Raw genomic sequence first — 14,249 nt, forward strand, 5'->3', positions numbered from 1 at the left:
GAAAAACTCTAAGACATTTGTCCTTTTAGAGGAAGCTTCAGAGCCGAGACACGGTTTTATAACTTTTAGAGATAATGAGCCAAGTAAAAGACGAGAGCTTTAATTTCTATTAAAAGACTGCAGTTTTATTCTGAGTGCACTCAGCACTACAATTCCCAGCTAAAAGGCAATCATTCAGTCATTAAAAGGATGCTGGTACCAGTTCAGAAACACAAGGAAACTTTAACAGTCCTTTCAAAAGTTCAGATCTCTTTGATCAACGTCCACGGTTTCTGAATGTTTTTCCTGCAGCGCTGCTTTGAATGGCACACATATTTTAGCAACCACCAGAGACTTATGCAATCAAAAACTGTTTATTTGGCTCTCCCTTCAAAAGGAAACACTTCCAAACTGCCTTTTTTCCCCCAAACACTCGACTGGTTGAGATTACACATTCTTGAAATGCCTGCAAAATGATTTCAGAGTATACATTCATTTCCATAACTTGTCTGTGATTTTTATATATTATATATTTCACTGTCTAACAGAGGCCTCTCTCTCGCCTGCAGGACTGTTCCCAAACCCCCGAGGAAGACCAGGCCGATGGAGGTGAAAGGCCGACAAGTGTTTGGGGTTCCTCTACTCCTCAGTGCCCAGCAGACAGGAGAACCCCTCCCCCCCTGCATCCTCCGAGCTCTGGTCTACCTGAGGACCAGTTGTTTGGACCAGGTAAACCAACAAAAACCTGCAGGGATTGAAGAAGCTGTGTTTAACAAGCTGTGTCAAAAATGCAGAGTGCCGTGTTATTCGGTGGCCATTTGTGTTTTATTGAAGTTGAAGAGACAATATTTTTATTGTTTCACGGCCACATGTGCTTTTGGTGATACTGGGAATCACAAAGCATCGTGATTTGATTCAATTTCATCAAATTTAGTTTGATGAAATAAAAGTTTTTAGTACTTTAACTGTTTGTTTCCAGTACGTTAACTTTTGTAGTAGGAATGTTGTTGTTGTTTACTATTTTTAACTCCAGTTGAATATTTCTTGAAAGTTGAGAGGAATTGAAAGCGTTAAGAAAAAGCGTCTGCTGCAATCATGTACAATAGTGTAAAACATGACAATAAGAACGTTTAAAGTCTTTTACTTCCCCTCAGGTGGGCCTCTTCCGGAAGTCGGGGTTGAAGTCTCGCATCCAGTACCTCCGTGAGCTGGTGGAGTCTGATCCAGACGGAGTTTCATTCGAGGGCCAGTCCGCCTTCGACGTGGCCGACATGGTGAAGCAGTTCTTCAGAGACCTGCCCGAGCCAATTTTCACCAGCAAACTCTGCGAGTCCTTCCTACACATTTACCAATGTGAGCAGATAACACTCAGTTCTGATTGATTGTCATGAGGGATCAATGGTTTGCTTTCCTAAAATGCATCTTTAATAAGAGAAACTTTAAGGACTTTAATCTTGCCATAAAAGCATCTCGTCCCCTTCTTCATGCAGATTTTCCAAAGGATCAGCAGCTGGTCGCGGCTCAGGCGGCCATTTTGCTGCTTCCGGATGAGAACAGGGAGGCGTTGCGGACGCTGCTCTACTTCCTCAGTGATGTTGTGGCTTGCGTGGATGAGAACCAGATGACTCCCACAAACCTCGCCGTCTGCCTGGCGCCGTCTCTGTTCCACCTCAACACCCTGAAGAGGGACGCTAATGCAGCTAGGTGAGCCGAGGCCAAGAAAACGGTCTTAAAATGTGTCTCTGGGGCATCAGCAGGCATCGGTTACCTCATCGCGTCTTCTAAGCGTCTTTTAAAAATTGACATCAGACGTTTCTCTAACTGTGAGGAGTCACACAATCTCAATATGGAAAGAGACGGAGGGCGTGAGGCGTCTGACCCACATTGTCAGAGTTATGCAAGTTTTAACAGCAGTTACATAAAGAGCTGGAGGTGTGGGGTCCACTCTGCCTGTATCTGTGTGTGTGTCTGTGTGTTGCTTTGGTTTTGGCCTAAAATGAAAGCAGATGAAGATCAGAAGAACTGGGAGATTTCTCTGAGAGCTGTTCCTCTGCTAAGCAGCTTGTTTTGCAGCTTTTAGCCCATTTACTGCAAATCGTTTATTTGATATCTTGCCTGGAGTAGATTTTCTGACACGTCTCATCCTGTGTGTCCTTAAACATTAAACCGAGCATCGTTTCCTCCTGCTCAGAAGTCCGTGAGGTGACGACGTCAATGCTGTTGTGGTCAAATTAGATCAAACTAAAGTAGCCTCGACTTTTTCGTGTGAAAGACCAAAGTCTCTCAAAAATCTTACATTTTTTTAAAATAATTGAATCATTTTGGTGGCTTTGCAGTCTCTGTAGGTACCATTTTAACCCCTAATAACCAACAGTTTACCTTATGTGTGCCTGTTTATCTGACAGTGGGCAGGTTGCTCATTGAGGCGCTTTTTCTTCCTCATTTTGTCCTTGCTGGATGGCAGTTTTCCGAAGCTCTCTGCTCTCACAGATCTCATGACTTCTGGATCTGATCCATCTTTTTCTTCTCTGTTAGCGAAAACCCGTCAGCAGAGTGTACACAGAACTTATTACATAAGCTCCACAGATTTCCATCTGACCTCAGCTTCACGCAGTCAGATGAATAAGTAGATTTTCTGCCGCTCATCTGTTTCATATTGAGAATGTGGTTTAGAAAACAGAAAAACTAGATGATATTCAACAGTATTAGAGTTCATTTTTTAAGGAAAGATCCAATGTAATTGTATAGAAGGCTCATGACTTGGCTTGTGCCGCTTTTGAATTCTCGTGTCCGGTATTAGAGAGAAAATGTATTTTTGTCTTTTTTTTTTTTTATGCAAACGTTCAGCAGTGATTTGTTGGCTGTAGTTAAGGCTCTGAAAGTCGCTTTTTAGGAAAACAAGTCACTAAGGGGGTCTGAAAACTCACTAAATATAGTGACTTAGGCTACGTTCACTCTGCAGGTCTTAATGCTCAATTCCGATTTTTTGATCAAATCCGATTTTTTTTGTCTGCTTGTTCACACTACAAATAAAATGCGACAGCAAACGTGCTCTAGTGTGAACGCTCAAAGCGCATGCGCAAAAGAAGACGTCACACACACAACGCGCTCTGTTTAGACCCAGAGCAAACAGTATTGTTTGACTGATGACCTTAATATAAAGACTTCGGACTTCACGTTTCCCAATTTTTGCTTTAAGTTATTTTGTTATTTACATAATAATGTAAATAACCTAATAATGATCCTTATTGCTGTTTTAGAGGAGCGGTGCTTCAAAGGATAGCTGCAGATTTCTGTCAGAATCTGCAGATTATACAGTACAAATAAAATGTTCACGTTTCTCCAATGTTGTCTTCCCAACAGTTTCACCGGATGGCCAGGAAGCGTTCACGATGTCTTATCGGGCGCTGATAATTGGCGTCTGTCTTGTGTCAGTGACGTAAAAGACTGATTTAATGCGACATGACCGTTCAAACAGCAGTCGCTTTCTAAAACATCAGATATGTATCGGATTCAGAACCACATACGAAAGTGACCCAGATCGGATTTGAAAATATCGGATTTGTGCCGTTCACACTGTCATAGCATGATCGGATATGGGTCGCATAGGGTCAAAAAAAATCGGATTTGATGCGCTTTCGCCTGCAGTGTGAACGTAGCCTAAGTCACTAAGGTGGCAACACTGCATCCTGATCAAGCCTCTCTTTTGAACCACGTTAGCTCCTGTTAGTTTTGTTAAACCAGGATTAGGCTGGACGAACTGTTGGTTTGTACCTTCAGGAAGTCAAACAGTGAAGCTGCATGTTGCTATTTAGGGCATCTTTGGACCGGTGTCGGTGATGAAACATGAGACGAGCCTCACGCTGAGACTAAAAAAGTCAGTTTCTTTGTTGTTGTGTTTTTTAATAAACTGAGAGGCTTCTCCTTTCTTGGCGCGATACTGATGTAAACATGACGGAAACATTTGCATGTTCACGGTTTCTTCCATGAAAATGGAGGAAACTCTGGGAACAGCTGACACCTACAACAACTGTCAGTCCTCTCTTGCTGTGTAAGTTTTATCTCTCTTTTCTTTTCTAACTTTCTCTCAGCCTTTTTTACATAAGCCACTTTGAATTGCCGTCTTGTTGAAAGGCGCTACACAAATAAGCGTCCCCCCTCACCCTTTGTTTTTTGTCTGTCAGCCTTCCTTTCTCTCTCCACCCTCGCTCCGCTCATTCTCTCCTCATATATCTCCTCCTCTGCCTCCTCTTTCGTCTCTCATTCGTGTAATCACCCTTCTTTCAGCTTTTCCTCTCTCTACCTTCTTCCTCCCTCCCTGCCTTTCCTTTTCATCTCCACCTCTTCCTCTTTCCACTTTGCCTCTTTTCCTCCCTTCAGGCTGACGGGACGGATGATGGAAGTGACACAATCAGCACTTTGTGCCTCCCGTTCTCCCTCGAGCTAAAGTCCCGGCCCGTCAGAAATCATGTCACACTTTGTGCTGGGAACAATAACTCGGGGTGGGGGGAGACTGCCGCTCCCACAGATCTATGAAATCTCATCTGGTGTTTCTGCTCTGACAGAACTCACCACTCCCACAGAGTTATACTCTCTTTAATGCATCTGACCAGCTGGGGTTGCTGGAAGTACCGTGTAATTTCTCAGTTAAAAAAGAAAAAAAGCAGCTCATCTCTTATCCGCCACAAACTAAAACAACTTGAACTTTCTGTGAATACATCCAGTCAGCCTCAGTCGGTTCAGTTCAAGGGTTTTCCAGAAAACATGACCTTCTGAAGGTGGTAATTCCTGATATATGCACAAAGCCTGAAGCGCTGTGACGCTGACACGTCCCCAAAAAAACAAAAAGCATAGAGTTGCAGGGTTCCTGTGGCTTGTTAAAAAAAGGCATTCAATTAATTTGATAATAACATTCATAATGTTTTTGCCCCCAAACAAGAACTTGACTGAAATCTACAAATCTTCCTGCCAGTTTGACCATATTCCTCCATAAAACAAACCCAAATGAATAAAACGGTTTTTAAAACCTGATGACTGTAATCTGACAGAGGCATAAAGTTTAAAACAAGAAGCTTTGACGGCATGATGCTGGGTGGAGGATCAGAGTGAGGGAACCATTATGGAAGGATTATTCCTGCTGAAAAAACAGTTGGGAAGGAAAACCAACTTTCTTCTCGGTGACCAACCCCGAGTACTTAAAGTACTCCTCTAATAGGAGATGATAACAGGATGTTGAACTTGCTCCTGTGGTGTCGTTGCTGTAGGTCCGGTCACAGGAAGTATAGCCTCGGCCGCCCGGATCAGCGAGACCTGAGCGAGAACCTGGCCGCCACCCAGGGCCTGGCTAACATGATCACCGAGGTCCAGAGACTGTTCCAGGTACCACCAACCCGATGCAAAGGACGTTTATAAGCATGAAAATGCATTTTTGAGAGATTAAAAGATCTAAATCATCTTTCTGCAGCTTCCAGAGTTTTGGCCCGGCCAGAGTCAAACCGCCAGTGATGACGTCTTCACTGAGGAGTCCAGAGGAGGCCTGGTTACCTCGAGTCAAAGCGGCGGTGAGGAGGACTTGGAGGAGAGAAGGCGCAAACTGCAGCTGAGCACCCAGCAACTCCTGAAGGAGGCCAGGGAGAAGAGCCGAGGCTGGGAGAGCCACCCGGCTCCAGATCACGTGGAGCTGGCCTACAAGAAGGTGAATGTGGGGGGGGCGGAGGAAGTGACATCACCACGCGGTTTCTGTGTCGCACTATGAAGGCTCGAAATTAACCTTAAGGCCGGCCTCTAATTTATCATCTCTGCTCATCTTCAGATGGACGATGGCTGCCCGCTGTGGATGTGGCGAGGCTCTGTGGAGGTGGACGCCGCACAGGGGGAGCTGCTCCACCGGCTGCTGAGGCAGCAGCAGCTGTGGGAGGAAGGCCTTCATCAGGCCGCCGTCATCCAGACCTTGTCCAAGGACGCAGACGTCTACCGCTACCTCCTTAAGGGCCAAGGCCACGGCCTGGGCTCGCAGCCCCTACAGGAGCACCTGCTAATCAGGTAATGAGCCACAGCGAGCCCGCGAGCGCTCGCCTCGACCTGCTGAGCTGTACGGAGCGGGGAGGACGGGGGAGTTGAAGCTGAAAGTACCCTCAAAGTGTCACTTTGAGTTACACTGAAACAAAGCATATTTTTTGTGTGCGTGAGGTTTGAATGGGGGGGGTTGATGAAATTTTAATCCGAGCCTGAAGTCAGATGAGACGTGACAGTATCTGTGTTTACAGTCGGCCCGCGTCGCTGGTGCACCTTCAGACTCCCCTGCCGCTGTGAGTGCTGTGAGCATGAACTCAGAGTTACCCTGACTAAGAACTAAAAATCACCACTTCTGCATAATGCATCCAAACGAGGTCTTTTACTTTCACCAAATCCCTCACGGAGACCCAACCAGAACATTAGTGTGGCTGTGAGGACCCGTGGGCTTCGAATGAAAACGTCAATCTTTAAAAAATAAATAGTTTCATTTGTTAGAAGGAGGGAAAACACTGGAAGCAGCTGGTCGGGGTCTATTTGAACTTCCCCAGCTGATGGCCTACACTGAGGCAAATTTGCATTTATTTACAGGACTTTCAACACATATTCAACAGAAATGAAATAAAAATGATATTTAGCACAAAGAAGGGTGATGGTAGTTTGGTTGGAGGATTTGTGTGACTGAGTCCTTTTGCTTGAGAGGCTGCTTAGTTTAGATGTCAACGGCAAGACAAGCATCACTCGGACAGCGGCAGATTATTCCACACAGTAAAAATAATGTTGTGGGAGCAGTTTTGAACTTTGTAACATGAATCGCTCCCTCCTCAGGATGTGGCAGGCAGACCCGTCCTCCGGCCTGACGTACCTCTCCTCTGTGTCTACCGAACTCCCCGAGGTGCTGGCGGAGGGGATCAGGGTCCACACCCACATTTGCCTCTACCTGCTGGAGCCCACAGGAATCAGGAAGACCCGACTGACACACCTCTGTCGCACAGATACAAGGTGAGGAGACGTTTTAAACTGATCTGAGCCGGAAGTAGAAAGCATTTAAATTTGTTTACAGTAAAGTGGCCAAACGGTCCTTTAAGTTTAAAGGCTGAAGGGTGAATTGTGCAGCAACTACAAAGAGGCCGAGAGGGTTTAAGGCCGTGAGAAGCCTATTAAAAGAAATATCTAGAGAGAGCGCTTAGTCCATGTTATCTCTCTTAATTGAGCCCGTTCTGTGTTTTTGACCTCTGCCAGCACCCATCTGCAGCTCCTCCCTGTAGGTGAGCAGATGAGAAAAAGGAGGAGGAGGAGCAGGTCTCCTCCTCATGATTCATGCCCTTTGAAACTAAGTTGCTGCAGATTTTCTGCTGCTTACGTGATCAGGCTGACTCTCGGCGGAGCCCTGCAGCTCCATTTGTCTATGCTGATTAAATGAAACTAGCCCTCCGTGCCACAGAAAGCAGGTGGCGGTGGCGCTCTCGTATCCCTGACATTGAACTACACGGGAAGGTGCTGTAGGCAGCGACACCGATTCAGTGTGTAGGAGGCACATTTCTGCCAAAATCCTGCGCATATGTAAGCTCTCAGGTTTGATCTGGTCGAGCCATTTCATTTTTTTTTTTTATTGATCCTTCACAAACGAAGCAATGGTGATCTATCCTGTACCTGACGAGACATTATAAATGATTGTAATTACTATAATAAATCCTCAGGGAACCACGAACAGCTCCACAAGATTTCATAGATGGAAAAAAGAACTGGGCCACACCTTTTAATCTTTGAATTTGGATGTTTTAAGGGCTCAAAATCTCATCTGGCATTAACATCATCACAGAAACTGCACCAGGAGCTTCGTTGCGTGGGTTTCCATAGGCGTAATGTGCACGTGGTACAGTTCTTTTGTCCATATAAAGTCTCGATAACTACTGTGGCACTGCTCTGGGAATAAAATAAGACACAAAATTAGGTACAATAACTCCCCTGGGAACCATGACCATCTCAAAAATGTAATGGTGACTCATCCTTCCTCCTGCAGTGGATTCAAAAATTACAAAAACACCAATAGTTTTTATTTTATTGCATTAAACAGCTGCAACAGGTCTTCGTGGTTCCAAGAGGATGCATCCCACTTGCTCCGGTGTCCTAAATGTGACGACAGAAGTGATGTCTCAGCTGCTTACAATAGGTATCCTTGAATATTGCTCCATCCTTGAGGACGGACTGCCATGTAGATTTGTTCTTGGTTCCCAGAGGAATTACCACACTGACGTTGGTGTCATGGACTCATTTCTGCGTGTAGTATTGGCGCGGTAGCTATGACAGCAGTGTCGAGCAGAATCCATAATGCCAACGTGATTATGATCATTCTTTCGGGAAACATCTCTGCACATGTTTCATAGCAGTCCATAGGTGAGAATAGGGTACATCCCCTGGGAACCATGAACAGCTCTACAAAATAAGTAACATGAACCTACAGGTGGAAAACCTGCACCACTGCTCCCAGAAAACCGTTATACACCAAAGCTTCTACACAAAGCTCAGGATGTATCCTCTGGAACCAGAAACATGTCTTTACAACTGCATCCAGTTTTTGATGAAGACCAGACCAATCAATGCTGTCCATAGAGACACAAGTATCACAAATAAAATTTCAAAGATGCAATTTGTCAGGATTTTCTACCGTTTCACTTTTGATTTCCTAATTTTCCCTGAATGTCGTCGCCATGTGAGAAAATGAACTCCAGTCAAAGAGTGAAAAAGGTGATTTGCTACATGAGACGGAGGACAGAACAGCAAAGACGGGTTTGATCTCTCACTGTGTGATTATCTCAGCAGGCTTTTCAGTCGGCCCATTACGACTGAAGTGAAAAGAAGCGCACAATCACACACTCGCGTCTGTTTCTGATGAGTACGTGCTGAATAAAGAGCCGCCTGTGAAACCGAAACTGTTATCCAGAGCGACGTAGAGCGCATACAGAAGCGAAATCAGCTTCATTTCCAGGCAAACATCGGCCCGCTCGCGCTCCTGTTACGCAAGAGTGATCACGTAAGAAAGAAGTGAAAACGCCCAGAGGGATGAGTGCCTTCACTCTTCCCGTTGTCCAACTTCCTCTCGCCTTTAATTTCCTCTCATCTAAACATCTGTGATGCGCCAGCCTGTCTCGGGCTTATTTGCTGTGGCATTAATTTTAAGTGCTTGTTAGCTTTGAAGGCAAGACAATAGATCCACTGCATCAAGGTCAGCAGGGCTTCTTACAGTACAGGGCTGTGAAAGAGATCCTATCGCCTCCAGAGGAAATTAAACACGTTACAGCCTCAACGAGAGGAGGGAGGGAGCGGGGAAAGCAACATGGACTTTCAGGCTGAAGCTCAGATGCTCTGTTACCATCCACCTGTTCTTACTCAGGTTTAGATTACGAGCCTGAATAGAAGAACTTCTAAACAAGAAGTGCAGAAATGTATTTAAGGGACTTCATACCTCAGTCAAAATCTCTGACTACCTTCTTTGTCTTCTCATCCAAAGCTCTCAGACATAAGGACAGCGACTTTTGAGTTTTTGCCATGCTTCCTGCACTGACCCCTGACTAAAAAAAACAAACCAAGACCATAAAACATTTGACCAACATTCGAAACAGTCTTGGTGCTCATTTGAGTCCAAGCTTTAACAAATCCAGCAATGAAATACGTCCATTAACAGTCTAAAAAAACGGAAGGGGGCAGTACTTCCTCTGTGCTCTGGCTAAAACTGCAGCCCCCGGTGGCCTACGCAGGTACTGCAGGTGGGCCCCGATAAGTCATTTGCAAAATATAGCTTTAAAAAAAAGTCGTTAGATATTAAAAGATATTAAAACTTAATCCTCTGGGATAAAGCGATAGAAAATGCCCAAACCGATCCCAGGATCCAGTCGTTTGGGGTTTCAAAATCCAAAAGGATTTTTTGAGTCCTGCAGGCCTCCATCTCTCAGCTTTTAATAAACGTGATGAAATTGTGAAACTGAAACTACATTTTTTTAAGTATGGCGTCAGTACTTATTGTTAAGGCCTTTACACACCCGACAAATGTGCCCATTTCTTTTGTGTTAAAATGATTTTTCGGTCTATTTAATTGGATTAATTTTATTTTTTCTCTAGATCAAGCTTGGCTTTTCTGATTTTATTTATTTATTTATTTTTGCAGCGAGCTCAGTGTGTCCACACGTCACACGACAAGTTTGAGCTGTAAAATTCTGAGTTCCACGTTTGTTCCTAATGCGCTCGGTGTGTATCAGCCTTTATTCCACATTTTTGAAGCTATTTTTGATCCTGATGTGAATCCTGATCTAAAGCCATTGATGGAGACTTGAGTTCAAAATCAGAAGACTGAAGCAGCACACCAGTGTAAGTCCTGAACAACAGGTGTCGCCACTCAGGCGAAACCTCATCAGAGCTGATTTAGGAGCATGTTTTTCGAGTGTCATCTTTTCAAACTGCTGCTGCGTCTCCCTGAAATCCGACACAATCGTAAACTTGTGTTTTGGTCCTGCTGTGGCGGCAAAACGCAGGAGGTTACAAATATGAACAGCAGCAGACATGATGTCACTTGTGTTGTCGTGCGGAGACATTTGTGTGCCTGTAATGGTGTAATAGTTCCCCTCTCCCACCTTTTTCCCGCTGACACACCTCCTCTGTGTTTTATCTTCCAGGGGTCGGTCGCACGAGTGGCACAGCAAGGTGAGCGGACTCCGCCTGGCCTCCGGTCTGCTGGCCATCAAAGACTCCTTCAGAGCCGAGTACAAAGAAACAAAGATATGAGCCCATGCAGAGAAAGTCAGGCTCATCTGGAGCGCTCGTCCTCCTCGTCCTCCTCCTCCTCTTCTTCACGTCTGGTTGAACTGCAAACCGAGCAGAATGCAGGACGAAACGGGGCGGACCGCACCGGCGCCGTCCTGCATCTTTCTGGAAGTTTTAAAACTCTGCCGTTGGAGTTTTCTCTATATGTTTGCTTTTTACTGTGGGTGACCTTGCGGATTGCCAGCAGCACCTCTGCACTCCCTGCTGTGCCTGTTACGCTTCACACTCGAGTTCACACACAGACACACAAAAATGCAAAGCGTGGCGAGCTTTGACAAAGGACGTTTTGATGGGAGGGTGAAAAAGCTGAGGCTGGTTTGACTTTGAGGAAAAAAAGGAGCAAGTGTGACTTCTGGAATAATGGCATCACCGGCAGGAAGAGAAGGAGGCAGGGGAAGCTGCCGGGACAAAGTCAGGAAGCGAGGACAGAAAACATCAGGAAGCAGACTTTCAGCCACCAGAGAGCGGCTGCTGTATCAAACCTGTGACCGAGAACAAAGAAAAGGAACGACGTGCGGCCGTCCTGAACGCCTTAAAAGGACATCGAAAGCTGTGAAGTCGGCTCGACGGTTCTAGAGACGGTCCGGCTAAACCAATCGGGAAAAATCTGAGGAGAGACGAGCAAATCGTCTTTCTCGAGCTCGGCGGTGACTGCAGGGCGGTGGTGCCTGTAACAAAGTGGACTTTCTAATGCCTACACACACTTTTTGCCATCACCGGAACTTCTGAATTCGCTCCTGTGACGGTTCGCAGACGAGCGATATCTACCTCTACACGGGACGACGCCGCGGTGGTGAAAACTCGGAGGCCAAACTCCAGGATATTTTTTGAACTTTGTATTTATTCTTGTACAGATCTTCGAGTGTTGCTTTTAAAGCCTGCTTGACCCGAATACTGCATGAAAAAGTCATTAAATTCTATATCAGATTATTTAAAGTACATCTGAATACAAATGTTCTATCCAGATATGTTATTTAATTCCTGGCTTTGTGTGTGAAACCTATCCCTGCCAAACACCTAATTAAAATGTTTATTTCTCCTCAAACCTGCTTCCTGTTGTTATTTCTCCCCCTCTCTCTCCTCTGTGACTCGTCTGAGTGCCAAACAGATTACCGACTGTAATTTTGCGGGAGGCGGGGGAAACAGCAGGCGGCGTGAAGATGAGGTGCCACACTGCGCCACTGAAGCACAAGAGATTAATAAGTCTGGCAGTGCGATCCAAAAAAACCTTCCAACCCTCACCTCTTCCTCCTCCTCATAAACATGCAATGTATTATGCAAATCGTGTCTAATTTGCATATCTTATTGATTCATCTCTCAGATCACATGGTTAAACTGCTGATGAACGCGATAAGACGGAAACGTGAAGTAAAAATACTCATCGGGGCAAAGACGTCGTGCCCCGGTCCAAACAGGCTTGTAAGAAAGAGACAATGAGAGAAAACAGAAGTCCCTGCAGGCGGTTTCATTTCCATAAAAGTCTGTTCTTCCATATGGTGCCAAAACATCACGAGCTGAACTTCGGATGAACTCAGGTCAAAGGTTCAAGAAGCCAGCCAAGACTAGAAATCACAAAATAACGTGTACCTGTCCGCGGGTCGTTTGGTACCGGGCCGCGAGAGTTGAGGCTCGGGTATGAAATGTATGGTTTTTATCGTTTTTTTTTTTTTTTTAATCGTTAACTTGGTTTCCCTGGGTCTTTTCCCATGTGTTATGAATGAATCTTATTTTTTTGGTACTGACGCTGGTCTTATTTTGTTGTATTCATCCATGACACCTCAAAGGCCGGTCCATGAAAATATTGTCGGACATGAGCCGGTCCATGGCCCGGTTGGGGACCGCATAATCCAAATGTACTCATTGTTAATACTATGCTTTTACTTGGGTAATACTTTGGTTACTATATATAACTTATTAATTCCTTTCATTTTCTGTTGCTATGTTCTTACTGAGCTGTAATACAAGTGGGGGGTTTTTATACCTCAAGAGGTGGTGGAGACCAAAACTGGAGTTAAAGGATTAAAAGATTACTGGACTTACCTTCCTGAGACAAACGCAGACACGGGTCCAGTGGGATGATAACTTCGCCAGAATGGACTCAAGCTGACACGTGCTCTGTAAAGACAGACTACAGTCATGCCCCACAGTGGTAGCCAAAATACATGCAATTTAAATATAACCAGAAACACAAGTAAAACTTTATCTTTGAAGGTAAAGAACAGAGTTTAAGTTTTGAAAAGTTTCTTATGAAACGAGGATTTCAGAAGGACGTCAACACTGGGAAACAAAGAAGAGACAGTTGAATAAAGAGGGAATCTGTCACAACAAGAAAATAAAACATGAAATTACAATGCTTAACGAATTATTTGGTAATTATGAAAATCATTTTTTGCATTGATGTAATGCTTCAGTATGCACAACCCTCTCAGCTGAAATCGTTTTAAAGCTAAAATCTACATGTTATTCATTAATTTTCAAATGTAAAAATTCACCCAAAAAAGCTGAAAAAATAGTAAAGCTGTTGATTTAACAAGTTAAATTACAGTTATTTACTCAGAGTCCTGCAAAGTTGAACATTTATGCTTTCCTTAACATTTTCCAAATCTGACTGCAGTCTTTGCCGGCCCTTTCTGGGCCCGGAGCCTCATGTTTGACACCCCTGGTCTAGACAATTCAAACGACTCAATCCCACTTCTCTAGAACCTCACTTTTCAAAGTCATGCTGAAGATGATAAAGAAAATTGGAGTTGAATCTGCCGACACAAACAAACAGATCGCATCTTTGTGGCTGTATGTACAGACACCTGCTTTTTACCTGCACTTCTCAGGTGAGCCCCCATCCCGAACCTGAGCACGTTGTTCAGCAGCTTTGATCTCCACAGACGTCGTCACCAACTCCCAGGCCCTGAAACCACCCAGTCCTTCTAACCCAGCGCGAGACATAAAGGAGAGGGAATAAACTTCAGCTGAAAGGACTGAGTGATGATAATCGTCTCTCCCACTGAGGCAGGAGGGTTATTGCTTCTGCAGGTGTTACTGAGGTGGCGGTGGCATGGCGAGCGGTCTCCTCCCGGGGCGACTGTCAAAACACCTTTAACGCCGTCCTTCAGCAGCAGCAGCGTGGCAGCACCCAAAAGAATAAAAGAATAAACTAAAACAGAGGCTCTGCGGAAGCCTGATGAATGTTTCATGAAGGAATTATTGCCTGAGAAGGTACTGCGATAAAGTCCCGGGACGTATGGGACGATAAGAGACAACTAGAAAGGAAAGGGACTTTATATTTTTCATAAGCTTCAAAGATGGGTCACAGGAAGACATCTTCAGAAGTCTTCTAACAACTATTGTATGGCTTGTGGCCATTCTTGGAGACATACAATTTTTATATCTACCGCAGTGCACATCTGTCTGGGGGGTAAAGGCAGACTCAACAATTACAAGCT

The 14,249-nt window shown here is 44.8% G+C and overlaps 1 protein-coding gene across 4 annotated transcripts in view; it reads left to right on the plus strand.

The window, feature by feature from the left end:
* Window positions 1–13,987, plus strand: part of LOC146379654 (rho GTPase-activating protein 7) — a 110,294-nt gene extending 96,307 nt beyond the window's left edge. The window contains exons 10-17 of one of the 4 annotated variants that reach the window (XM_084940970.1): window positions 549–708; window positions 1,134–1,332; window positions 1,470–1,683; window positions 5,244–5,358; window positions 5,444–5,674; window positions 5,792–6,021; window positions 6,820–6,993; window positions 10,662–13,987. In XM_084940970.1, coding sequence (XP_084797096.1) covers window positions 549–708; window positions 1,134–1,332; window positions 1,470–1,683; window positions 5,244–5,358; window positions 5,444–5,674; window positions 5,792–6,021; window positions 6,820–6,993; window positions 10,662–10,770 — 1,432 coding nt within the window. In that variant the 3' untranslated portion in view covers window positions 10,771–13,987. The remainder of the gene's footprint in view (window positions 1–548; window positions 709–1,133; window positions 1,333–1,469; window positions 1,684–5,243; window positions 5,359–5,443; window positions 5,675–5,791; window positions 6,022–6,819; window positions 6,994–10,661) is intronic. The other 3 variants (XM_084940969.1, XM_084940971.1, XM_084940972.1) reach the window with 3 other exon arrangements.
* Window positions 13,988–14,249: the final 262 nt, after the last annotated feature.

The sequence above is a fragment of the Perissodus microlepis genome, chromosome 10, assembly GCF_051167445.1.
Source record: "Perissodus microlepis isolate ML-2025 ecotype Zambia chromosome 10, ASM5116744v1, whole genome shotgun sequence".
Classification (NCBI taxonomy): Eukaryota; Metazoa; Chordata; class Actinopteri; order Cichliformes; family Cichlidae; genus Perissodus; species Perissodus microlepis.